At 45.4% G+C, this 25,391-nt stretch overlaps 1 protein-coding gene across 1 annotated transcript in view; it reads right to left on the bottom strand.

Annotated features, from left to right (window-relative positions):
- Positions 1 to 788: 788 nt before the first annotated feature.
- LOC148049878 (procathepsin L-like) overlaps positions 789 to 25,391 on the bottom strand; it is a 77,519-nt gene continuing 52,916 nt past the window's right edge. Inside the window, exons 2-8 of the mRNA XM_087703367.1 lie at positions 13,069 to 13,206; positions 10,721 to 10,846; positions 9,142 to 9,300; positions 5,549 to 5,767; positions 3,661 to 3,829; positions 1,382 to 1,478; positions 789 to 1,012 (exon numbers count right to left, since the gene is read on the bottom strand). Of these exons, the coding sequence (XP_087559493.1) occupies positions 916 to 1,012; positions 1,382 to 1,478; positions 3,661 to 3,829; positions 5,549 to 5,767; positions 9,142 to 9,300; positions 10,721 to 10,846; positions 13,069 to 13,197 (996 nt within the window). The 5' untranslated portion in view covers positions 13,198 to 13,206 and the 3' untranslated portion in view covers positions 789 to 915. The remainder of the gene's footprint in view (positions 1,013 to 1,381; positions 1,479 to 3,660; positions 3,830 to 5,548; positions 5,768 to 9,141; positions 9,301 to 10,720; positions 10,847 to 13,068; positions 13,207 to 25,391) is intronic.

The following is a 25,391-nucleotide window of genomic DNA, read 5'->3' as shown; positions in this document are numbered from 1 at the left end:
TGTTTTAACTCAAACCAAAGATGCCTTTTAAAAACAAGTTTACATCATATTCTTATGCATGCCAGTGCTGTGTGTGAGGTAATTTAAGGGGGTTCTGACAAGTGTCGTCGGCATCTTGTGCCAAGGTGGCGCAGTGGTTAAATGCAGCACTGCAGGCTACTTTAGCTGACTGCAGTTCTGCAGTTCGGCTGTTCAAATCTCACTGGCTCAGGGTTGACTCAGCCTTCCATCCTTCCGAGGTGGGTGAAATGAGGACCCGGATTGTTGTTGGGGGCAATATGCTGACTCTGTAAACCGCTTAGAGAGGGCTGAAAACCCTATGAAGCGGCATATAAGTCTAACTGCTATTGCTATTGCTATCTTCATATCCAGTCACATGGGTGGCAAGCCACTCCCATCTGGTCACATGGGCAGCAGGCCACTCCCACAAAGGAGGCCACACCCACAGAGTAGGTTCGAACAATTTTTGAAACCCACCACTGCCTCAAGGGCTCTACAAATCATATCCTGTCTGAGATGAGCCACATGTGCCATCACACAGGATGAAAAGGGTATCTGGAGATAGAGGTTGTTACTTGTAAGTTACAGGTAGCTATTGTCAATGACAAATTAGAATCAGAAGACTCTTCCCAACTGTTGAAAGTTATCTGAAACAGGATTTGTATGAAACCACTATATACAAAGCATGTCTTCCATGAGAAGCTGTGCCAGCATTGGTAATGTTGTGATGTCTATTCAAACGCAGACACATCATAAAAGAGTCAGGTGTCAGATTAGATATAGGCAGCGTTGCGTCAAAGCATTTATTGATTTTAGCGTGTATATTTTTTTCCCCGCTCCGCAGAAGCTTCAGAAACTGCAGATCATTTTTGATGGCCTTTTCATCCTGCTTCTCGAATTCCCCACTTGGCCTGGTTACGGAATGGGATAGCAAGCGAAGTTGGCAATTCCGCATTCGTTCGATCCTTGTTCCAAGAGCATGTACCCATTGTCCCCCCAAAAGCGAGACCAACTGTGAACAGAAGCAGGCAAGACATTTATTTCAAAACCGTGTAGGGCAGGAGTACCCCAAGGGCTGTAGACTGGAACCGATCCGTGGCCCATTGGGAATTGGTGGTGGGTGAGCATGTAAAAGGTTCATTTGCACCTGTGCGGGAACTAGATTGCACCTGAGAAACCATTCACCTCACCCCCCCCTGCTGCTGTCAGTTCATGGAGCTAAAATTGCTGGGCACTGCTGGCAGAGGGAATCATGCTGACTGGGGAATTCTGGGAGTTGTAGTCCATGCATCTTCAAGTCGCCAAGGTTGAGACAATCTGCAATAGCAGAAGCTCCCCTCTTAGCGAACTCTCCTGCCAGACTCCATTTCCCTCCACTCACCTGTTCTTCACAATCCAGTACTTGGTGCTGTTATAACCAACCACCAGCACAGCGTGAGTCAAGTGCGGATCTCCAAGCCAAGGATTTTTAAAGATCCCTAAGAGAAAGAGGACGATAAAACATTTAACAGATTAACAGATTTGGGAGGGACGTTGTAGATCTCTAAGCGGTTTTACAGAGTCAGCATCTTGCCCCTAACAATCTGAGTCCTCTAAATGTAGGTCATCTAGTCCAACTCCCTGCCCAAGCAGGTGAACCTTCACCATTTCTGACAGATGGCAGTCCAGTCTCTTCTTGAAAGCCTCCAGGGATGAAGCTCCCACAACTTCTGAAGGCAACTTCTGCTCCATCGTTTGATTGTTCTTACTGTCAGCAGATTTCTCCTTATTTCCAGGTTGAATCTCTCTCCTTGGTCAGTTTCCATCCGTTGTTCCTTGTCTGGCCTTCAGGTACCTTGGAAAATAGCTTGACCCCCTCCTCTCTGTGGCAGGCCCTCAAATAGCAACAGCGCTTAGACTTGTATACCACTTTAGAGCCTTCTTTTAGTTTTTTACAGATTCAGCATCTCTCCCTCAACAATCTGGGTCCTCATTTTACCCACCTCGGAAGGATGGAAGCCTGAGTCAGCCTTCAGCGTGGTGAGGTTTGAACTGGCCAAATTTCAGGCAGTCAGCACAAGTAGCCTCCAGTCCTGCACTCTAACCACTGCACCACCACAGCTCAATATTAGAACATTTGGTTAAGCGAAAGTGCCGTGTTTCTTTGCGAGATCATCTGGATTTCCAAAAGGACAGCCAGGAATCTCACCTCATCTTAGAATTTACTCTCGTGTAAAAACAGGCACCCCTGAAGAGGCTCCAAACTCGGTTGCAGAAAATACGACTTCAGCAACAATGCCTGGAATGGGTTCACCGACAAATGCGCGCTCGACAAAAGCGTGCCGACAAAACCGCGGCGAGAAAAGAGCGAAGTCGAAATCGCGCCCACAGAAGCGCGCCGATAAATGCGCGTCGACGAAAGCGTGCTATCAACAAATCACGTGAAAACAAGGTAATAACCCTAACCCTAAACCTAACCCTTAGGGTTATTACCTTGTTTTTGCCTGCTTTGTTGGGAGTGCGCTTTCGTCGGTGTGCATTTATCGGCGCACTTTGGGGGCGCGATTTCGACTTTGCTCTTTCCTCGCTGCGGTTTTGTCGGCGCGCTTTTGTTGGGCACACATTTGACGTGTCACGCCTGGAATGCACTACCTGACTGGGTTGTTACATCCTCAAACCTCCAAAACTTTAAGTTTTTAACTTTAAGACCAGTGGTAGTCAACCTGGTCCCTACCGCCCACTAGTGGCCATTCCAGCTTTCATGGTGGGCAGTAGGGGTTTTGCCCAATACTGAAGCATTTTCCTTTTTTTAAATTTAATTGACTTTTTAAAAAAAAATGTCATAGCATTATTTAAAAACATTTTCATTAGGTTCTCATAAAATCACCATTACTGTGGAACCGGTGGCCGGTTAGAAAATTTTACTACTAACAGAGATACAAAAGTGGGCGGCAGGTATAAAAAGGTTGACTACCCCTGTTCTACCTTATGGAATTGAGACTATTTGTGCCAGAAAGTAAATCTTTTTTTGTCTGGAATAGCTATTTTGAGTGCAAAGGGGGAAAAAAATGCATCTTGAGCCCGTGTCAAACGGCTATCATGGCCACGCCTGATCCTGCCCTTCGAGGTCAAACACAGCCCTGATGTGGCCAAAAAAAACCCCTGTTTATTTGCTCCCCCTCCCACCTCAGGAAAGATTGGATTGGATTTATTGGATTTATATACCGCCCTTCTCCCAACGACTCAGGTCGGCGTACAACATTTTAAAAAAAACACATATTACAAAAGTTAAAAAAAAAATCAAATAGAATATCCAAAAAACAAACCCAATTTAGATTAACAATAACATTTTAAAAAGAATTTCGATTAAAATTAACATCTATTGTCGACCTCCCCTCCCCCCGTCCCTAAGAGGTCGGTACGGGGCGTGCATAAGCGCCCCTAAGTGCCTACCACCCCTGTCCTACTGTCCCCACTTATTCGTATCCATTTCATACATTCCAAGTCATGTTTATACTTACATCTGTTGCCTCATACATGCTTGACGAACCAAAATAAATAAATAAATAAAATAAGTTGAAGATAGCTCATCCGTAGTGTTGAGCATCCGTCAATCAAAGAAACATTCAAAGTTCAAATGCAAGTGCCCTCCCGGCCCATCCTATTCCGCAGCAACCTTACCCGACTTGTAAAAGTGGAACTCAGAGCTCCGAGCATCCACTGCGACAGAAATTGGGCCAACCGTGGCCACGGCCTCGAGGAGGCCCTTTTCATCTCCTGTCAGGATGCGTCCCGCATCGGAACACCGCGCGACAGAATTCTCCGCTTCATACCGACAACTGTAATCATCCTGCAGAAAAAATAAACAGTGACCACAGTTAACCCCAAAGAGAATAAAGAGTAACAGACTTGGAAGGGATCCTGGAGGACTCAAGCAGGAGACCCTATATCCGTGATGGCGAACCTATGACACGCGTGCCACAGGTGGCACGCGGAACCCTATTTGCACAGCAGCCCTTAGCTGGCTGATTTTCGGCTCTTTCGGAGAGGCATTGGAGGTCATTTTATCCCTCCCTCGCCTTAATTCTGGGTTGCTTCCCTCCTTCCTTCGTTTCCATCTATGGCTTCTTGTTCACACCTCCAGAGATGTCACCGAGGATTGCATTACTGTTGCCGGTGGAAAAACGGGGTATAAATGAAACAAAAAAGGAATTGATTGAAATTTGATAATGGCAATAGCAATAGCAGTTAGACTTATATACCGCTTCATAGGGCTTTCAGCCCTCTCTAAGCAGTTTACAGAGTCAGCATATCGCCCCCACAGTCTGGGTCCTCATTTTACCCACCTCGGAAGGATGGAAGGCTGAGTCAACCTTGAGCCGGTGAGATTTGAACCGCCGAACTGCAGCTAGCAGTCAGCTGAAGTGGCACTCTAACCACTGCGCCACCTCGGCCACTAATCTGGCAGCTAGATTAGTGATGGCTAAAGATTGGGGACGAAATTGGGATACTCAAAGAAATGAGTGGTATAATGAAATTTGCAGTATGGCAACAAATGATAAATTAACAACAGAAATTAAAATAAACTATACTGCATGGAAGATGGACTTTTTGGTATTAAATGTTATGGATGTTCAGCTAAAATAGGATATGAGGATTTGATGTTAATAGAGGATTTTACAAACAAGTAAATGAAATGTCAACAGGTGTTATGGATTAATTCTTTGGCATAGTTAAGGATGAAGGATGTTTAAATAGCTGTAGTCAACTAAAAGTGGAGGTATAATGATGTTAATATGGTAAACGTTTGCATTAAGATATTTGAATTAATATGAATTAATGGAAGAGATGCACCAAAACATGTTGTAACCAGCTGATATACTATATATATATATATATATATATATATATATATATATATATATATATATATATATATATATATATATATATATATATATATATATATATATATATATATATATATATATATATATATATATATATATATAAAATATACCTGTGTTCTTTTTGTTTTGTTTTGTTTTGTTTGTTCTTCCCTGCCTTGTCTTTTGTTCTTTTTGTCTTTTTTTATTATTCTTTCTTTTCCCACTGATGTGGGCATGTATTGTTTAAGATTATTATTTTTATTAATATTTTAAAATAATAATTACAGTCAAATGAAAATGGATATATGATGATGGTGATATGTATGAATATTTGAGTTAAAATGCTCGAGTTAAAAAAAAAGTAGTTAAACTTTAAAAAGGGATGATTAAAGTAAATAATTACAGTGAAACGGGGGGGGGGATTTTATAAAATCATTGTTGGTGGAAGGAAAAAGGAATAAACCTACTCAAGAATTTATATTGTTTTGGAGGGGATAAGAGCAGAATTGGAATATATTGTATATCTAATAAATATAAGGGAGATTAAAAAGGGGGTGGTGGAAGTTGCACTGCAATGTGGTGTTTGTTTGTTTTTTCATTTTGTCTTTTTTTAATTTAGTTGTACATGTATCGTTTGTATTATTTGTGCTTTTAAAAAAAATTTAAAAAGAAAGAATTACCATTCCGTCATAAGGGTAGCTTTCCTCTAAATTGATCCCTCCTTGCGCGTAAACAGTTGCAAAAGCTTGGATCATAATTCCACCGCTGCACCCATGATTTTCGCTAGAACAGTCGATAAGATTTTGTTCGCTCAGCGAGACCAGCTTCCCCGTCTTCTTGGAATACATGCCTTCCAGAGCTCCGGTGGCACTGAAGGCCCAGCAAGAGCCGCAGTCACCCTGTGGGAAAACAAAGCGGCAATGAGCCACGGAGCAACCCAATTTCTGTTCCTTTCACAAGTTGATGGTTCTCAGGTTTTGCTAGTAATCATTACCCACCTCGGAAGGATGGAAGGCTGAGTCAACCCTGAGCCGGTGAGATTTGAACCGCTGACCTGCTGATCTAGCAGTAGCCTGCAGTGCTGCATTTAACCACTGCGCCACCTTGGGGAAGGATACCGTAAAATCTCCATTCCCTCCCCACTCCAGGGGAAGGATACTGTAAAATCTCCATTCCCTCCCCACTCCAGGGGAAGGATACTGTAAAATCTCCATTCCCTCCCCACTCCAGGGGAAGGATAGGGTAAAATCTCCATTCCTTCCCACTCCAGGGGAAGGATACTGTAAAATCTCCATTCCCTCTCACTCCAGGGGAAGGATACTGTAAAATCTCCATTCCCTCCCCACTCCAGGGGAAGGATACTGTAAAATCTCCATTCCCTCCCACTCCAGGGGAAGGATACTGTAAAATCTCTATTCCCTCCCACTCCAGGTGAAGGATACTGTAAAATCTCCATTCCCTCCCACTCCAGGGGAAGGATACTGTAAAATCTCCATTCCCTCCCACTCCAGGGGAAGGATACTGTAAAATCTCCATTCCCTCCCCACTCCAGGGGAAGGATACTGTAAAATCTCCATTCCCTCCCCACTCCAGGGGAAAGATACTGTAAAATCTCCATTCCCTCCCCACTCCAGGGGAAGGATAGGGTAAAATCTCCATTCCTTCCCACTCCAGGGGAAGGATACTGTAAAATCTCCATTCCCTCTCACTCCAGGGGAAGGATACTGTAAAATCTCCATTCCCTCCCCACTCCAGGGGAAGGATACTGTAAAATCTCCATTCCCTCCCCACTCCAGGGGAAGGATACTGTAAAATCTCCATTCCCTCCCCACTCCAGGGGAAGGATAGGGTAAAATCTCCATTCCTTCCCACTCCAGGGGAAGGATACTGTAAAATCTCCATTCCCTCCCCACTCCAGGGGAAGGATACTGTAAAATCTCCATTCCCTCCCCACTCCAGGGGAAGGATAGGGTAAAATCTCCATTCCTTCCCACTCCAGGGGAAGGATAGGGTAAAATCACCATTCCTTCCCACTCCAGGGGAAGGATAGGGTAAAATCACCATTCCTTCCCACTCCAGGGGAAGGATAGGGTAAAATCTCCATTCCCTCCCACTCCAGGGGAAGGATACTGTAAAATCTCCATTCCCTCCCCACTCCAGGGGAAGGATACTATAAAATCTCCATTCCCTCCCCACTCCAGGGGAAGGATAGGGTAAAATCTCCATTCCTTCCCACTCCAGGGGAAGGATAGGGTAAAATCTCCATTCCTTCCCACTCCAGGGGAAGGATACTGTAAAATCTCCATTCCTTCCCCACTCCAGGGGAAGGATACTGTAAAATCTCCATTCCCTCTCACTCCAGGGGAAGGATACTGTAAAATCTCCATTCCCTCCCCACTCCAGGGGAAGGATACTGCAAAATCTCCATTCCTTCTCCACTCCAGGGGAAGGATACTGTAAAATCTCCATTCCCTCCCACTCCAGGGGAAGGTTACTGCAAAATCCCCATTTCCTTCCAATCAGCTGGGACTCAGGAGGTGGAGAATAGATGGGGGCAGGGCCAGCTAGAGGTAGTATTTGCCGATTCTCCGAACTACTCGAAATTTCCACTGCTGATTCTCCAGAACCTGTCAGAGCCTGCTAAATTTCACCCCTGATATGAGTTTCAATAAAGAAGAATATAGTATTTGCAGCTCAGCATTGACATACGGGCTCCTTGGTGCTCTCTGAGCTCTTGCAGACCTTTCATAACTCAACTAGGCACCATCATCAGTGCTAGACCAGAGTGGGGCTTGGGAGAGGGGGATGAGGAGGACTGTGAGGCTATTGGTGCTCTCAGAGTTTGGTGGGTTTTTGCAGATGTCTCATTACCCAACTAAATAACATGACCAGTGCTAGAAGCAGTGGTGGTTTCCTACTGGTTCGGATAGGTTCGGCCGAACCGGTAGTGGTTTGGCGGACTGGGTCGCTGCCGGTTCCTACCATTCCCCCAAACCAGTTCTCCAGGTGGCCACGGCGTCTTGTTTTTAGCTTCTGTGCATGCGCAGAGCAATTTTTATTGTGCTGCGTATGCGCACGCAGCATGCATCAAGCATGCACATAGCCATGAGTGAACTGGCAGTAGCGACTGGTGGAACCCACTCCTGGCTAGAAGGGAGTGGGGTTTGTGGAGTGGAGGAGCAGATTACAGGGAAGGAGGGAGGGAGGAGGAGGAGGAGGAGGAGGAGGAGGAGGAGGGCTGTAAGGTACTTGTACTTTCTGAGCTTGGGTGTTTTCTTGCAGGCGTTTCATTACCCAACTAGGTAACATTATCAGTGCTAGAAGGGAGTGGGGTTTGTGGAGTGGAGGAGCAGATTACAGGGAGGAAGGAGGAGGAGGAGGAGGAGGAGGAGGAGGAGGAGGAGGAGGAGGAAGAGGGCTGTGAGGTCCTTGGTACTTTCTGAGCTTGGCTATTTTCTTGCAGGCATTTCATTACCCAACTAGGTAACATCATCAGTGCTAGAAGGGAGTGAGGTTTGTGGAGTGGAGGAGCAGATTACAGGGAGGAAGGAGGAGGAGGAGGAAGAGGAGGAGGAAGAGGAGGAGGAGGGGGGGAGGAGGAGGAAGAGGGCTGTGAGGTCCTTGGTACTTTCTGAGCTTGGCTATTTTCTTGCAGGCGTTTCATTACCCAACTAGATAACATCATCAGTGCTAGAAGGGAGTGAGGTTTGTGGAGTGGAGGAGCAGATTACAGGAAGGAGGAGGAGGAGGAGGAGGAGGGAGGAGGAGGAGGAGGAGGAGGAGGAGGAGGAGGAGGAGGAGGAAGAGGGCTGTGAGGGCCTTGGTACTTTCTGAGCTTGGGTATTTTCTTGCAGGCGTTTCATTACCCAACTAGGTAACATTATCAGTGCTAGAAGGGAGTGAGGTTTGTGGAGTGGAGGAGCAGATTACAGGGAGGAGGAAGAGGAAGAAGACTGAGGACTCCTTTGTACTTTCTGAGCTTGGGTATTTTCTTGCAAACGTTTCACTACTCAGCTAGGTAACATGATCAGTGCTAGAGGTGTTTCCCGTTGACATATGAGTCCCAACAAGATTGGCGCTTCAGATATGCAATTATCTGCAGAGGAAATAATTTAGTCTCACGTTTTCATGAAGCCATCAAATTCAGGCTTGGGTCTAAATAGGAAAACCATAACTCCCCCCCCCCCCTGCTATTCCCTTAAAAAGCATCTCTGCATCAGTCCTTGATTCATGGCTTGTCAGAACCCACCCACCCAGGCTATTAAGCACCCACCTGATCTTTGACCTCCGTCACGAAGCCTTTGGCTCGCCAGTCTATCCCAGGAGGAATCTGCGGGTTTTCTGAGGATTTGAACGTGACGACATTCTTTTGAGTTGAAGGATCCAAGTCAGGGAGCAAGCAGTTCAGCTTCTTGTTAATCTCTTCATGAGTCTGAAGGTTGCAAAGAGTAAAAAATTCAAACATCAGTTAGCAGAGCTGTTTTGGTCTAGTGGTTAAGGTACCAGGCTAGAAGCAAGAAAATTGTGAGTTCTAGTCCTGACTTTTTAGGTGTGAAAGTCAGCTTGATGACTTTGGGCTGATCACTAGGAGACAGTGACTTATAGTCCCACCTTAGTCATAAAAACTGGCTGGGTGACTTTGTGCCAATTACTGTTCCAGGAGACGGTGAATTCTAGTCCCGTCTTAGGCGTGAAAGCCAACTGGGTGACTTTGGGGCAACCACCAGGAGATAGTGAATTCTAGCCCCGTCTTAGGCATGAAAGCCGACTGGGTGATTTTGAGCCAGTCCTTCTCTCAGCCCAAACCACCTCACAGCATTGGGAAAATAGGAGGCAGAGGTGTTGTGGCCCAGCAGGTGCCCTTGGAGCTGCCACCAGACTCCGACAGTGAGGGGCCCTCTGAGTCGGCTCTGGAGGATGTGGAGGACCCTGGACAGGGTTCCGACTCCGAGCAGGGCGAGGAGAGGCTGGTTGGCCATCAGGAGGCACCTGAGCCTTGGACCAGTGGGGAGGAGACAAGGGAGAGTGAGCCGGAGGCCAGTAGTGAGTTGTTCCTGGATGCACACCATCGAAGAGCTACTAGGCATCAGGAACAATTACGCAATTAGAGGAGGTGATTGTACTCAGCTGGTGGTCATTAGGCTCCTCTCCAGACTATAAAAAAGTCTACTTGTGCACACGCCCCTCTTTGCAGAAGTCAACACAGAATCGAATGTCAGAGAACTTTGTGTAAGCTTGGCAGGCTGGATTGCTGCCAAGCCTTATCTGTGTTTATTGCTGCCCAAATTTGTCTGTGCTGGGTTGCTGCCAAGGATCTGTTAATCTGTTAATTAAATGCCGTAATTTATCTCTGGCTCGGAGTGTGCTTTGGTGTGGAACGAGGGTGGGGTCAGAACAGGAGGTATCTTGGATATGTTCACTACTTTCATTATTCATAAAAAAACAAGGAAGGCAGGATGTAAATTAATTGAATTTATGAATTATAGCAGCAAGCATAGCAATTAGACTTATATACCGCTTCATAGGGCTTTCAGCCCTCTCTAAGCGGTTTACAGAGTCAGCATATTGCCCCCAACAACAATCTGGGTCCTCATTTTACCCACCTCGGAAGGATGGAACGCTGAGTCAACCCTGAGCCGGTGAGATTTGAACCGCCGAACTGCCGAACTAGCAGTCAGCTGAAGTGGCCTGCAGTACTGCACTCTACCCACTGCGCCACCTCAGCTCTTTTGAAAACTGAATTGAACTGAATTGAAAACTGCCCAGAGTCATTGATTGAGATGGGCAGCTATAGAAATTGAACAAACCAGCATCTGTGTCTAGTAAATAAACTAGCCTTGATCCAGACTTACCAAATCACCAAAGTGATTCATCCCGAGCTTGTAGGTGTGTTTTCCCTGGTCAGCCTGCTTGTTATGCTGTTGGATCATCCGCAGATTCTCCTCCCACACGGCTCTTCGAAAGGATTCCTCCTCCTCCTGGGAAGCCAAGACCAAGAAGATTCCTTAGTCCCATCTGCCTAAACCTGTGGCTCCTAGAACATCTAGAACTCACATTCTTCTCTTCCATAAAAGGCTCCTAGAACATCTAGAACTCACATTCTTCTCTTCCCTAAAAGGTTTCCCAAACTAGAATTACATCACCCAGGAATGGACCAAAAAAATTCTTTCCATTTCCAATTAAAATACAGGACGTTGCCTCTCTCACAAAGCTTGCCTGAAGACAGAGAGCAGAAAGTAACTTTATAAGCATTGCAAGAAGAGAAGGAGACGGGATAGCAGTCTTCCAATATTTGAGGGGCTGCCACAGAGAGGAGGGTGGGGTGGGGTTCAAGCTATTTTCCAAGGCACACGAAGGGAGGATGAGAAATAATAGAACGAAACTGATCAAGGAGAGAGATTCAACCTAGAAATAAGGAGAAATTTTCTGACAGAGCAATCAACCCATGGAACAGACGTTGCCTTCAGAAGTTGTCGGAGCTTCATCACTGGAAGCTTTCAAGAAGAGACTGGACTGCCAATCCAGTCCTGTTTTTCTTCAAAACTAAGATATGTTAAATATATTGATATGGAAGCATAAATACCATCAACAACATAGATTGGAGTTTGCTCAGAAGCGGAAATACACCAATGGGAGGAAGAGTGGGAAACAGAGGAGAGAAGAAAGATGGGAAGAGAGGTATAGGAGAGAGGGTAAGGGGGGAAGATGAGGAGGATAAGGAGGAGTGGAATGTAGAGAGAGGAGAAGGAGAAAGGAAGGGCAAGTAGAGTAGGAAAGGATGATGGAGGGAAGAAAGGAGGAAGGAGAGAGGTAGAAGAAAGAGGTGTATGGAGAGCAGAAGAGCTAATAATGGGTTTTTATCTTTCTGGGCGTTGATGACAAGAGGAACTGATGTAATTACTACTTAATACAATAGGATATTGGCTATGTAATAGCATACATGTGATTATATGTTATGAAAATGGAAAATAAAAAAAAGTATATTTAAAGAAGAAGAGACTGGACTGAAACGGTGTATGGTCTCCTGCTTGGCTGGGGGGGTTGGACTAGATGACCTCCAAGGTTCCTTCCAACCCTGTTAATCTGTTAATCTGAAACCAAGATTCTTGGTGACAGGCAGCTCAGTTTCAAATGTGACAGAATTATTGCATTAAAGTATAAAAACTTCATCTTTGGTATTAGACTAGAGGGGGAAAAAATGACTAGGGGTGACAGGATAGCAGCATTCCAGTATTTGAGTGGCTGCCACAAAGAAGAGGGGATCACTTTATTTTCCAAAGTATTGGAAGGCAGGACAAGAGATGAAGCAACAGATGGAAACTAATCAAGGAGAGAAGCAACTTGGAACCAAGGAGAAATTTCTTGACAGTGAAGAACAATTAATCCGTAGAACAGCCTGCCTTCAGAATTAATTCGTAATTCGTAATTTAATAAGCTTATATGCCGCCCAATCCTGTAGGACTCTGGGCAGCTTACAAATTCAAGATAAAATAAAATAACAAATAGGGGAAAAATGAGAACAGTTTAAAAAACACACCATACATTCGACTTAGCTGGGGGGCTGGATCTGATTCATGGATCAACAGCCAGAGGCCTGCCGGAACAGCCAGGTTTTGGTGGCTTTTTGGAAGGCTGCGAGAGTGGGAAGGGTCCGGATCTCTGCGGGTAGATCGTTCCACAGAGCCGGAGCAGCTACAGAAAAGGCTCTCCCCTGAGGGGCCGCCAGCCGGCATTGTCCGGTCGACGGCACCCAGAAGAGGCCCAGCCTGTGAGTTCTTATCAGCCATTGGGAGGTATGCAGCAGGAGGCGGTCTCTCAGATACCCAGGTCCAAGGCCATGTAGGGCTTTAAAGGTAATCACCGGCACCTTGTAGCGCGTCCGGAGACCAATAGGGAGCCAGTGCAGCTCGTGGAGGATAGGTGTAACACGGGTGTACCGAGGTACACCCGATATCGCTCGCGCGGCTGCATTCTGGACCAACTGTAGTCTCCGAACACTCTTCAAGGGCAGCCCCATGTAGAGTGTAGAAATTGTAGGTGCTTCATCACTGGAGGTTTTTAAGAAAAGACTGGACAGTCACCTGCTTGAAATGTAGGGTCTCTTGAATTGAGCAGGGGGTTGGGCTAGAGGACCCCCAAGGTCCCTTCCAGCTCTGTTCTGATCGATCGATTGATTTGACTTCTAGTGGAGCAAACTCACCAGGGCGTATTCTCTACTGTGAGTGGCCTTCCAGTCTCTCCATGTCCCCTCCAGGGTTGGATCCAAAGCTGTGGAAAAGGTCCTCAGGGAGACCAACCAGGCCAGGGCCACCACCAAGGTGGACAACATTGTCTTTCTCTAGGAGAAGGAAGAGAATCGGAGAACGGCATTAATGGGACACGAACTATTAAGATTTGCAAGCCAGCAAGAACTGGTCGGTTCCCGCTTCCCCATCCCTGACATTGAATGATAAAACAATTATATATAAATTGCGTCCAATAAATAAATGCATGGACCCAATAAGGACCTCAGAAATATTTGGAGAGTCTACATCTAATGGCAGCTGGGGAAATAAAGTGTGGCTTTGTTAAGAACCACACAGAGGGGACTTTAGCAAGGGGAAAAAAACCAGAACACCAAATACAAGCTGGGTGGATACGACCTCATGGATGGACCCCCCCAATTATGTCAAGGACCTTGGAGTTCTCATCTCAGATTATCTAAGTCCCAGAGCTCATGGTAACAGCATTGCCAAAAAGGCATTAAGAGTTATTAACCTAATCTTCGTCTCTGGTAATATTGTACTGCACACTAGGGCATACAAAACCTTTGCCAGACCAATTCTCGAATACAGCTCATCGGTCTGCAACCTGCACTGTATATCGGACATGAATACAATCGAGCGAGTCCAGAGATATTTCACAAGTCCTCCACTCCTCTGCTCACGACAGAATCCCTTCTGCCACCAGCCTTGAAATTTTGGTCTTAGACAACTTAGAACTACGCCGCCTTCGGTCGGACCTACACAAAATAATCCACTACAATGTCCTACCTGTCAATGACTACTTCAGCCTCAACAGCACACTAGCACACAATAGATACAAACTCAAGGTCAACCGCTCCAAACTCGATGGCAGAAAATACGACTTCAGCAACACAGTGGTCCACGCCTGGAATGCTCTACCTGACTCAAGTGGTTTCTTCCGCAAACCCCCACAATTTAACCTTAGACTGCCTACTGTCGACCTCACCCCATTCCTAAGAGGTCTGTAAGGGGCATGCACAAGCGTGCCTACCGTCCCTGTCCTACTGTACTTCTTATCGTAAAAAACGATGTGGAGAAAAAAGATGGAGAAAAGATGCGGAGACTCTAGAAAGAGTGCAGAAAAGAGCAACAAAGAGGATTAGGGATCTGGAGACTAAAACACATGAAGAACGGTTGCAGGAACTGGGTATGTCTAGTTTAAGAGAAAGAAGGACTAGGGGAGACAGGATAGCAGTTTTTTAATATCTCAGGGGTTGCCCCAAAGAAGAGGGAGTCAAACTATTTTCCAAGGCACCTGAGGGTAGAACAAGAAGCAATGGGTGGAAACTAATCAAGAAGAGAAGGAACCTGTAATTAAGGAGAAACTTCCTAAAAGTGAGGACAAGTAACCAGTGGAACAACTTCCCTCTAGAAGTTGTAGATACTCCATCATTGGAGGTTTTTAAGAAGAGACTGGACAGTCACTTGTCTGAAATGGGAGAGGGCGGTGATGGTGAACCTATGGCGTGCATGCCCTTAGTGGCACACGAAGCCATGTCTTCCAATATCTCAGGGGCTGCCACAAAGAAGAGGGAGTCAAGCTATTCTCCAAGGCACCTGAGGGCAGGACAAGAAGCAACGGGTGGAAACTAATCAAGAAGAGAAGCAACCTAGAACTAAGGAGGACTTTCCTGACAATTTAAACAATTAATCAGTGGAACGACTTGCCTCCAGAACTTGTGAATGCTCCAACACTGGAAGTTTTTAAGAAGATGTTGGATAGCCATTTGTCTGAAGTGGTGTAAGGTTTCCTGCCTAAGTGGGGGGTTGGACTAGAAGACCTCCAAGGTCCCTTCCAACTCTGCTATTGTATTCTATTCCATTCGTATCCATTTCCTGTATTCATAATCATGTTTATAGTTATATCCGTTATCTTATACATGCTTGACAAAATGAATGAATGAATGAATGAATGAATGAATGAATGAATGAATGAATGAATGAATAAATAAATAAATAAATAAATAAATAGTGGAGTCCTCACCTCAAGCAAGTGTCCTACGGAAGGCGGAGTGGCAGTTGTTCAACCAAACTGCAGCAACCTCCTTTTATATAAAGGCCGGCTGCATAAAATCGCCACTCCCCACTGCCTTTAACTGATGCCTGCAAAGGAATGCCCACTGTATCTCTAGATATCTTGGGGGGGGGGTCTTTTTTTGGCTCTTTTATAAGATAAATGCTCTTTTAAATCTCTCTTTTGATGGGTCTCTTATGATGGGCAAAGTGACAACAGCCAAACAGTTGCACCCCCCCCCCCAACACCCCACTTTTCAGACTGCTGATCTGATTCGTATCTTCTATCCCTGGAAACTTCACTGGCTTTCTGTGGTTGCAACAGTTTTAATGTCCTAAAGAGATAAATTCCATGTTTGATTTCTATCTAGATTCTTGGTTTACTTTGGTCCCCCCCCCTGCTCCCCCCCCAAGCAGGAGATTCAAAATCAGCTGCAGTTGTTGTTAACTGTTGGGGAACAATATGTCAATTGTGGGTCCATCTTTATTGTTGCATACGATGATTGTCTTTGTTCTTGACCATTTATATCAAGGGCACCTCCCTTATTCTCTTGTTGTTCGTTGCGAAGTTGTGTCCGACCCATCGTGACCCCCATGGACAACGTTCCTCCAGGCCTTCCTGTCCTCTACCATCCTCTGGAGTCCACTTAAGCTCACGCTGACTGCTTCGGTAGCTCCATCCAGCCACCTCCATCTCTGCCGCCCCCTTCTTCTTCTTTTGTCCTCCATCTTTCCCAGCATTAGACTCTTCTCCAGGGAGTCCTTCCTTCTCATTAGGTGGCCAAAGTCTTTGAGTTTCCTCTTCAGGATCTGGCCTTCTAAAGAGCAATCAGGGTTGATCTCCTCTAGGACTGACCGCTTGGATGGCCTTGCAGTCCAAGGGACTCAGAGCAGGAGTCTTCTTCTCCAGCACCAGAGTTCAAAGGCCTCCATTCTTTGTCGCTCAGCCTTCCTTATGGTCCAACCTTCACAGCCATCCATTGCAACTGGGAAAACCACAGCCTCGATTAGATGCACTTTTGTTGGCAGGGTGATGTCCCTTATTCTCTACGAATTGTAAATTGTGCGTGAATCTTGGTGGAGCAGGATAATTAAAAATCACCCAGAAAATAAAACAAGTACATTCACAGGGTGTTAGAACTGGATGGAGCTTCGTTAATAACCTACCTTGTTCCCATTGCTTGGTGAAGGAAATTGAGAACCTGAGTATCTGGTGGGAAGTTCAAGGAGGAAAAACTCCATCACCATTCCCAATTTTTGTTCAATTAAATTTTGTTCAATTGCTTCTACCCTTAAGATACCTCCCCTAAAGTGAATCTAAGAATCAATCCTTGCGAAAGCATAGAAGAAAATCCTCTGATTTAATATCTGTCTTTGGAGAATAAGTTCTGCACTGTAATATTACTGGTTGGGATTTTTAATTTGTTTTACTTTTTTAAATGCTTTTTACTCTTTTTAATGTTTACAATATTTTCCGAATTTTAATTGTAATAAGTTTTGAATTGTGAAGCACGTAGAGTCGTTTGCTGAGATGGGCAGTTAGGGAAATAAGAAAGAAAGAGGGGCTATCCAATCTCTTCTTAAAAGCCTCCAGTGATGGGGCACCCACAACTTCTGGAGGCAACTTCTGTTCCACTGGTTAATTGTTCTGTTAGGAAATTCCTCCTCAGTTCTAGGTTGCTTCTCTCCTTGATTAGTTTCTATCCATTGCTTCTTGTCCTGCTTTCAGCTGCTTTGGAAAATAAATTGAACTTCTTCCTCTTTGTGGCAGCCCCTAAAATACTAGAATACTGTTCTCATGTCTCCCCTAGTCCTTCTTTTCATTAAACTAGACATACCCAGTTCCTGCAACCGTTCTTTATATGTTTCAGTCTCCACTCCCCTAATCATCTTTGTTGCTCTTCTAGAATTGGAATTCTTCATTGGCCAAGTGTGATCGGACACACAAAGGAATTTGTCTTTGGTGCAGAAGCTCTCAGTGTACGTAAAAGGAAAAAAAAAAGAAAGAAAGAAAATACATTTATCAAGAATCATAAAATGCAACACTTAGTGAGAGTCAGAGGTTACTAATAAGCAATCAAATAATACAAGAAACAAACAAAACAATATAAATCATAAAAATGTAAGCAACATGGTCATAGTTTGTAAATAGTTTATAAAAAATATCTTCTAAATATCAGTGATCTATCCAAGTGTGGTAGTAAAGCACTTTTGCACATGGAAAAAGAGGCTGGTTGCTATAGAATAGAATAGAATAGAATAGAATAGAATAGAATAGAATAGAATAGAATAGAATAGAATAGAACAGGAATTACAGAGTAGAGTGGAATAGAGTAGAATAGAGTAGAATAGAATAGAATAGAATAGAATAGAATAGAATAGAACAGAACAGAACAGAACAGAATTCTTTATTGCCCAAGTGTGATTGGACACACAAGGAATTTGTCTTTGGTGCATAAGCTCTCAGTGAACATAAAGGAAAATAAAAATACATTCATCAAGAGTAAAAAGATGCAGCTCTCAGTGATAGTCAAGGTTACTAATAAGCTATCAAATCGTATTAGGAAACAAATAAAAACAATAGAATAGAATAGAACAGAACAGAACAGAACAGAACAAAATTCTTTATTGCCCAAGTGTGATTGGACACACAAGGAATTTGTCTTTGGTGCATAGGCTCTCAGTGAACATAAAGGAAAATAAAAATACATTCATCAAGAATAAAAAGTTGCAGCACTTAGTGATGGTCAAGCTTACTAACAAGCTATCAAATCGTACTAGGAAACAAATAAAAACAATAGAATAGAATAGAATAGAATAGAATTCTTTATTGGCCGAGTGTGATTGGACACACAAGGAATTTGTCTTTGGTGCAGATGCTCTCTGTGTACATAAAGGAAAATAAAACACATTCCTCAAGAATAAAAAGATGCAGCACTTAATTGTAGTTTGTAGTTTTGTAGTTTTATTAGAATTTGTAGGCCGCCCTTTTCCCTGAGGGGACTCAGGGCGGCTCACATAAAACTGGGAAGGGGGGGAATACAAACAACAAGATAGAAACATATAATAAAATGATAGGCAACATACATTCATCATTCGGGAGGGGTAACTATCCTTATCCCCAGGCCTGACGGGCGAGCCAGTTCTTCAAGGCTATGCGGAAGGCTTGGACGGTGGAGAGGGTACGAATCTCCACAGGGAGCTCGTTCCAAAGGGCCGGGGCTACTGCTGAGAAGGCCCTCCTCCTTGTGGTTGCCAGCCGACACTGGCTGGCCGATGGAATACGGAGGAGGCCTAATCTATGGGATCTTATCGGTCGCAGGGATGTAATTGGCAGAAGGCGGTCTCTCAAATATCCAGATCCACTGCCATGTAGGGCTTTATGGGTGATTAATAGCACCTTGAAGCGCATCCGGAGATCGACAGGCAGCCAGCGCAGCTCGCGGAGGATAGGTGTTATGCGGGTGAATCGAGGTGCACCCGCGATCACTCGCGCGGCTGCGTTCTGCACTAGCTGAAGTCGCCGGATGCTCTTCAAGGGCAGCCCCATGTAGAGCACATTGCAGTATTCCAGCCTGGAGATCACAAGGGCCCGAGTGACTGTTGTGAGAGCCTCCCGATTCAGGTAGGGTCGCAACTGGCGCACCAGGCGAACCTGGGCGAATGCCCCCCTGGTCACAGCCGTTAGGTGGTGGTCAAATGACAGCTGCGGATCCAGGAGGACTCCCAAGTTGCGAACCCTCTCTGAGGGGTGTAAAATTTGACCCCCCAGCCTGATGACAGTCAACTTAATGACAGTCAAGCTTACTAATAAGCTATCAAATCATACTAGGAAACAAATAAAAGACAATATAAATTGAAAGATACAAACAACATGGTTATAGTCATAAGTGGGGAGAGATAGATACTAGGAAAGAAGAGAATGGATAATAATAATAATAATAACACAGTCTTAGTAAATTATTGACAATGCTGAAACATATAAACCATTCTCTATATGTGTCAGCCTCCAGTCCCCTAATCCTCTTTGTTGCTCTTCTCTGGACTCTTAATCCACATTTTTCTTCTTCTCTGTGGTTCTCCCTGAAGTCCATCCTCTGAACCTCTGGTTTGATTTTAGACTGAGCTCTCTTTGTCTTTCCCTTCTACAGTTATAAAGGTGCTTCAAATGCTTTGCTGCTGCTTATATAAGCTAACTATGCTGCCAAAAGTATTCACTCACCCATCCACATAATCAGACTCAATTATGAGCAAATAACTTTTGGCAATATAGTGTAGATGAGAGTACTTGCCTTAAAGGGCCCATTTCACGTCTGAAATGGTGACTATACATACAGGTGGTCCTCGACTTAAAAAAGGTTTGTTTAAAGTTACAACAGCACTGAATTATGACCATTTTTCACACTTATGACTGTTGCAGCATCCCATGGTCAAAATCCAAACCCATAGGAACTAACTCAGGTTAGTTAGTTGTGTCTTGTGATCATGCAACCACCTTTTGCGACCTTCTGACAAGCATAGTCCACGGGGAAGCCAGATTGAGCAAGGGGTTGGACTAGATGACCTCCAAGATCCCCTCCAGTTCACCTCTGAATTGAATCGATTTCACTGACAGCCACAACCGCGCTACTAACTTAATGATGGAAGTGATTCACTTAACAACTGTGGGGCGAAAGGTCGTACAATGGGGCAAAATTCACTGAACGGAGGTTTCGCTTAATGACAGACATTTCGGTCCTAAGTTGAGGACTACCTGTAATCAACCGAGAGACTCTCCACCAAAGGTCCCATTTAGTGACTCAAGGAAGATGCAGCTTCTATCCACTTTCATTGCCACCTCAGTCATAACCGCGTGATGGTTAACACTCATTCCATCCTTATCGGCTTCTTTCTTCCCCGAACAGACGTTTCTGACCGTTTGTGGTATTGTGACCTCCGTGTGATCAAAGAGCGTTAATGGAAAGAGACAGAATCAGATTAGAGGCCTATCAAGCCCAGTTTAGCAATCAGAACAAGAGAACAGAATAAGAGTTGGAAGGGACCTTGGAGGTCTACTAGTCCAACCCCCTGCCTAGGCAGAAACCCTACAACCGTTTCAGACAAATGGCTATCCAACAACTTCTTAAAGGCTTCTAGTGTTGGGGCATTCACAACTTCTGGAGGCAACTTCTGTTCCACTGATTAATTGTTCTCACTGTCAGGAAGTTTCTCCTTAGTTCTAAGTTGCTTCTCTCCTTGATTAGTTTCCCCCCATTGCTTCTTGTTCTGCCTTCAGGTGCCTTGGAGAATAGCTTGACTCCCTCTTCTTGGTGGCAACCCTTGAGATATTGGAAGGCTGCTGTCATGTGTCCCCCAGTCCTTCTTTTCATTAAACTAGACATACCCAGTTCCTGCAACCGTTCTTCATATGTTTCAGCCTCCAACTGCCCTAATTATCTTTGTTGCTCTTCTCTGCACTCTTTTTAGAGTCTCCACATCTTTTCTACATCGTGGCGACCAAAACTGAATGCAGTATTGCAATTGTGGCCTTACCAAGGCCTTATAAAGTGGTATTAACCCTTCATGTGATCTTGATTCTCTCCCTCTGTTGATGCAGCCTAGAACTGTGTTGGCTTTTTTGGCAGCTTCTGCACACGGCTGGCTCCTATTTAAATGGTTGTCCACTGGGACTCCAAGATCCCTCTCACAGTTACTACTATTGAGCAAGGTACCACCTATACTCTACCTGTGCATTTTGTTTTTGTCGCCTAAATGTAGAACCTTACATCTTTAGTCAAACCCCATGCTCAGTCAGGAGATCCTATACCAGTGACGATGAACCTTTTCCGCACCAAGTGCCGAAAAGGGAGCATGCGGGCGCGCATACACGCTCATCTAGCCTGCAGCCTGGAAGAGGAGCCGCCCAGGGAGCCTGAGCGGGGCGGAATATGCACGCTGGGCAGTTAGTCTTCCAATTGCTGGCGTGCATGCATGCGCAACAATAAGGTGGCCGACGGCCATGCTCACACTGGAAAATGGAAGACCAGCTCTTCCAGTTTCCAGCACTGCCGCAGGCACAAAGTCCAGATGATCATTGCGCACGCATGTATGCCAGAAATCCAGAAGAGGAACGAGCAACGCGGTTCACCATCACCGCCCTATCCCATTTCAGACAGATGGCTAGCCAACATCTTCTTAAAGACTTCCAGTGTTGGAGCAGCCACAACTTCTGCAGGCAACTTCTGTTCCACTGATTAATTGTTTCTAACTGTCAGGAAATTCTAGGGTGCTTCTCCCCTTGGTTAGTTTTCATCTGTTGCTTCTTGTTCTGCCGTTAGGTGCTGATGAAAGAAATGTCCTTCTGGGTTCAGCTCCAAGTGGGGGAAAAGACACTGGAGACATGGAGGCTGCTTGGAAAGATGGTTTAATGGTGGACAGGGCCACGTGGCTTGAGCCCTGAACAGAAAAGGGGATCACATGCTTCAATGTTGGTGGAGAAGAAGAGAAGGGCTGAGGGAGGGGCTTGCTAGGCTTTTTATACCCTGTTCAGTCCCACCTCTCTGTTTCCTGTTCCTGTGTAAGAAATGTATTCTGATTGGTTGTCAGACTCCCATGGGGCCATGCAGTGGGCTACTCTCTAGGCTGTGATGAGTTCTCAGAAAGCTCCAACATTATTATGCCTTTACTCCCGTCCCCACTGGGGCTGGAGTGGAGAAGTCTTTATTATGTAAAGTGGGCTAGCCTGGCCTTCTCAATGGCCTATTGACAAAGTGGGGATGGGCAGGAAGCTACAGGCAACTATTCTGTCTTATAAAGCATGTTTCTTTCTTTTCACATCCAGAGAAATATTCTGCCTTTTCAATATTTCCCAGGATATTTCATTTTTCTGGGAGAGGGCTGAACGATAACTTCCCACAGTGCTTTGGAAAATGGGTTGTTGCCTCCTCCTTCTTTGTGGTAGCCCCTCAAATACTGGAAGACTGCTCTCATGTCCCCCCCTAATCCTTCTTTTTTTCTAGGCTGGCCACGCCCAAATCCTGCAACCATTTTTCCCCCCCTATGTTTTAGTCTCCGGGCCTTTAATCATCTTAGTTGAACTTTTTGGACCTATTAGCAGCCCGTCAACCTGGAAAGAAATTCCTTTCCTCTGGAAAGAAATTCCGGAGCCAGGCCAAAACGGACGGTACGCCTGATCCAGGAGTCGCTGGTGATGTCATCCCAGCGATCAGCGAAGGCGGATAGACGGCCCCCAATAGGGAGTTGGTGAGGGAGTTTACTTCTGCTTCCGGAAGGAGCGATTTGAGCCACCCTTGAAGGGCTTCCTATAGGAGAAGCGCTGGGAGTTCCGGTTGGACCCGTCCTGGAACTGCTGGCCTTGCCTTGGGGGAGCCTGACGCTGAGGAACGGGGGTAGGCAAATCCCCCGTCCGTCCCACGAAAGGACGGCCTGCGGAAGAACACCCATAGGAAAGGGTCAACAGGGACAATTGCAAAACAGGGTTGATCTCCTCTTCTGTTCGGGGCAGAGGTGGGTTCCTACCAGTTCGCACCAGTTCAGTAGAACCAGTTCGTCAAATCTACCGAACCGGTGAGAAGAGGTCCCACCAGTGGACCCGGAAAGCAGGCCACACCTACAGAAGAGGGTCCAAAAATTTTTGAAACCCACCACTGACACACACAGAGAGACTCACAGAGAGAGAAAGAGAAAGAAAGGAAGAAATAAATAAAGAAAAAAGAAAGAAAAAGTGAGAGAGATGAAAGAAAAAAAGGAAAAAGGGACAGAGAGACAAAAGGAAGGAAAGAGAGAGAGAGAGAGAAAGGAAGGAAGGAAGGAAGGAAGGAAGGAAGGAAGGAAGGAAGGAAGGAAGGAAGGAAGGAAGGAAGGAAGGAAGGAAAACACATGGCCGGCAAGCCACTCCCACAAAGGAGGCCACACCTACAGAAGAGGTTCCAAAATTTTTTGAAACCCACCACTGACACACACACACAGAGACTCACACAGAGAGAGAAAGAGAAAGAAAGGAAGAAATAAAGAAAGAAAAAAGAAAGAAAAAGTGTGAGAGAGAGATGAAAGAAAAAAAGGAAAAAGGGACAGAGAGACAAAGGAAAGAGAGAGAGAGAGAAAGGAAGGAAAGAAAGAAAGAAAGAAAGAAAGAAAGAAAGAAAGAAAGAAAGAAAGAAAGAAAGAAAGAAAGAAAGAAAAACACATGGCCGGCAAGCCACTCCTACCAGGTCACATGGCCGGCAAGCCACTCCCACAAAGGAGGCCACACCCACAGAGTAGGTTCGAAAATCTTTTGAAACCCACCACAGGTTCGGGGTCACTGGCCAGCAGGGGAAACTTTCCCTCATTGCTCTCCTTGACTTATGGTGGGGCACTGTTGCAGAAGGAGAGCCATGGGTCTTCATTCGAAGAATTGCAGGAACTGGGTATGTCTACTTTGATGAGAAGAAGGTCCAGGGGAGACATGACATCAGTCTTCCAATATCTCAGGGGTTGCCACAAAGAAGAGGGAGTCAAACTATTCTCCAAAGCACCTGAGGTTAGAACAAGAAGCAATGGGTGGAAACTAATCAAGGAGAGAAGCAACCTAGAACTAAGGAGGACTTTCCTGACAATTAAAACAATTAATCAGTGGAACAACTTGCCGCTACAATGTCCTACCTGTCAATGACTACTTCAGCTTCAACTGCAACAGCACACTAGCACACAACAGATACAAACTCAAGGTCAACCACTCCAAACTCGATTGCAGAAAATACGACTTCAGCAACAGAGAGGTCAACGCCTGGAATGCGTTATCTGACTCAGTGGTTTCTTTCGCAAACTCCCACAACTTTTAACCTTAGACTGTCTGCTGTTGACCTTACCCCATTCCTAAGAGGTCTGTAAGGAGGCGTGCATAAGCACACCAGTGTGCCCATTGTCCCTATCCTACTGTCCCTACTTATTGCAAAAAAGATGTGGAGACTCTAGAAAGAGAGCAGAGAAAAACAGCAAAGATAATTAGGGGACTGGAGGCTAAAAGATATGAAGAACGGTTGCAGGAACTGGGTATGTCTAGTTTAATGAAAAGAAGGACCAGGGAAGACATGATAGCAGTCTTCCAATATCTCAGGGGCTGCCACAAAGAAGAGGGAGTCAAACTATTCTCCAAGGCACCTGAGGGTAGAACAAGAAGCAATGGATGGAAACTAATCAAGGAGAAAAGCAACTTAGAACCGAGGAGAAATTTCCAGACAGTGAGAACAATTAATCAGTGGAACAGAAGTTGCCTCCAGAAGTTGTGAATGCCCCAACACTGGAAGTCTTTAAGAAGATGTCGGATAGCCATTTGCCTGGAACGGTATAAGGTTTCCTGTCTAGGCAGGGGGTTGGACTAGAAGACCTCCAAGGTCCCTTCCAACTCTGCTATTGTATTGAAAGAGCAATATAGATGATTAGGGGACTGGAGACTAAAACATATGAAGAACGGTTGCAAAAACTGGGTATGCCTAGTTTAATGAAAAGAAGGACCAGGGGAGACAGGATAGCAGCCTTCCAATATCTCAGGGGTTGCCACAAAGAAGAGGGAGTCAAGCTATTCTCCAAGGCACCTGAGGGTGGAACAAGAAGCAATGGGTGGAAACTAATCAAGGAGAGAAGGAACCTGGAATTAAGGAGAAACTTCCTAAAAGTGAGGACAAGTAACCAGTGGAACAACTTCCCTCTAGAAGTTGTAGATACTCCATCACTGGAGGTTTTTAAGAAGAGACTGGACAGTCACTTGTCTGAAATGGGAGAGGGTGGTGATGGTGAACCTATGGCGTGCATGCCCTAAGTGGCACACGAAGCCATGTTGCCCGGCACATGCGGTCTTGCCTGTTTGTCTTCCGGGTTTCTGGCCGCATGCGTGTTAAAACTGAGAAGTTCAGCTTTCCCGGAGTGCAATCCCTTCATGCGCGTGTCGGTGTTGAAAACCAGCCTGCGCATGCACGAAGGGCAGCTGATCGCCGGGCATGCATCCATGCTAAAACCTGGAAGCCCAGCTTTTCTGGAGCACGATCCTTTCGCCCGGACTCCAGTGCTGGACTTCAGGTATGCATGCACGCTGGAACCCGGAAGTTCGGCTTTTCCAGAGCATGGCCCCGATGAGCGCATGGCATTCCCACACAAACTTACATTTCTGTATTCTGATTGGTTGTCAGACTCCCAGGGGCGGGAGGGGGGTGGGTCTTAACTAACTTTGTAGTTTGTGCGCCTTTTT

This window comes from Thamnophis sirtalis, unplaced genomic scaffold (genome assembly GCF_051295495.1).
Source record: "Thamnophis sirtalis isolate CommonGarterSnake01/CBP01778 unplaced genomic scaffold, rThaSir2_p1.2 scaffold_1, whole genome shotgun sequence".
In the NCBI taxonomy this organism is placed as follows: domain Eukaryota; kingdom Metazoa; phylum Chordata; class Lepidosauria; order Squamata; family Natricidae; genus Thamnophis; species Thamnophis sirtalis.
The sequence above is the reverse complement of the archived record's forward strand: the minus strand, read 5'-3'. Positions and strand labels throughout refer to the sequence as shown.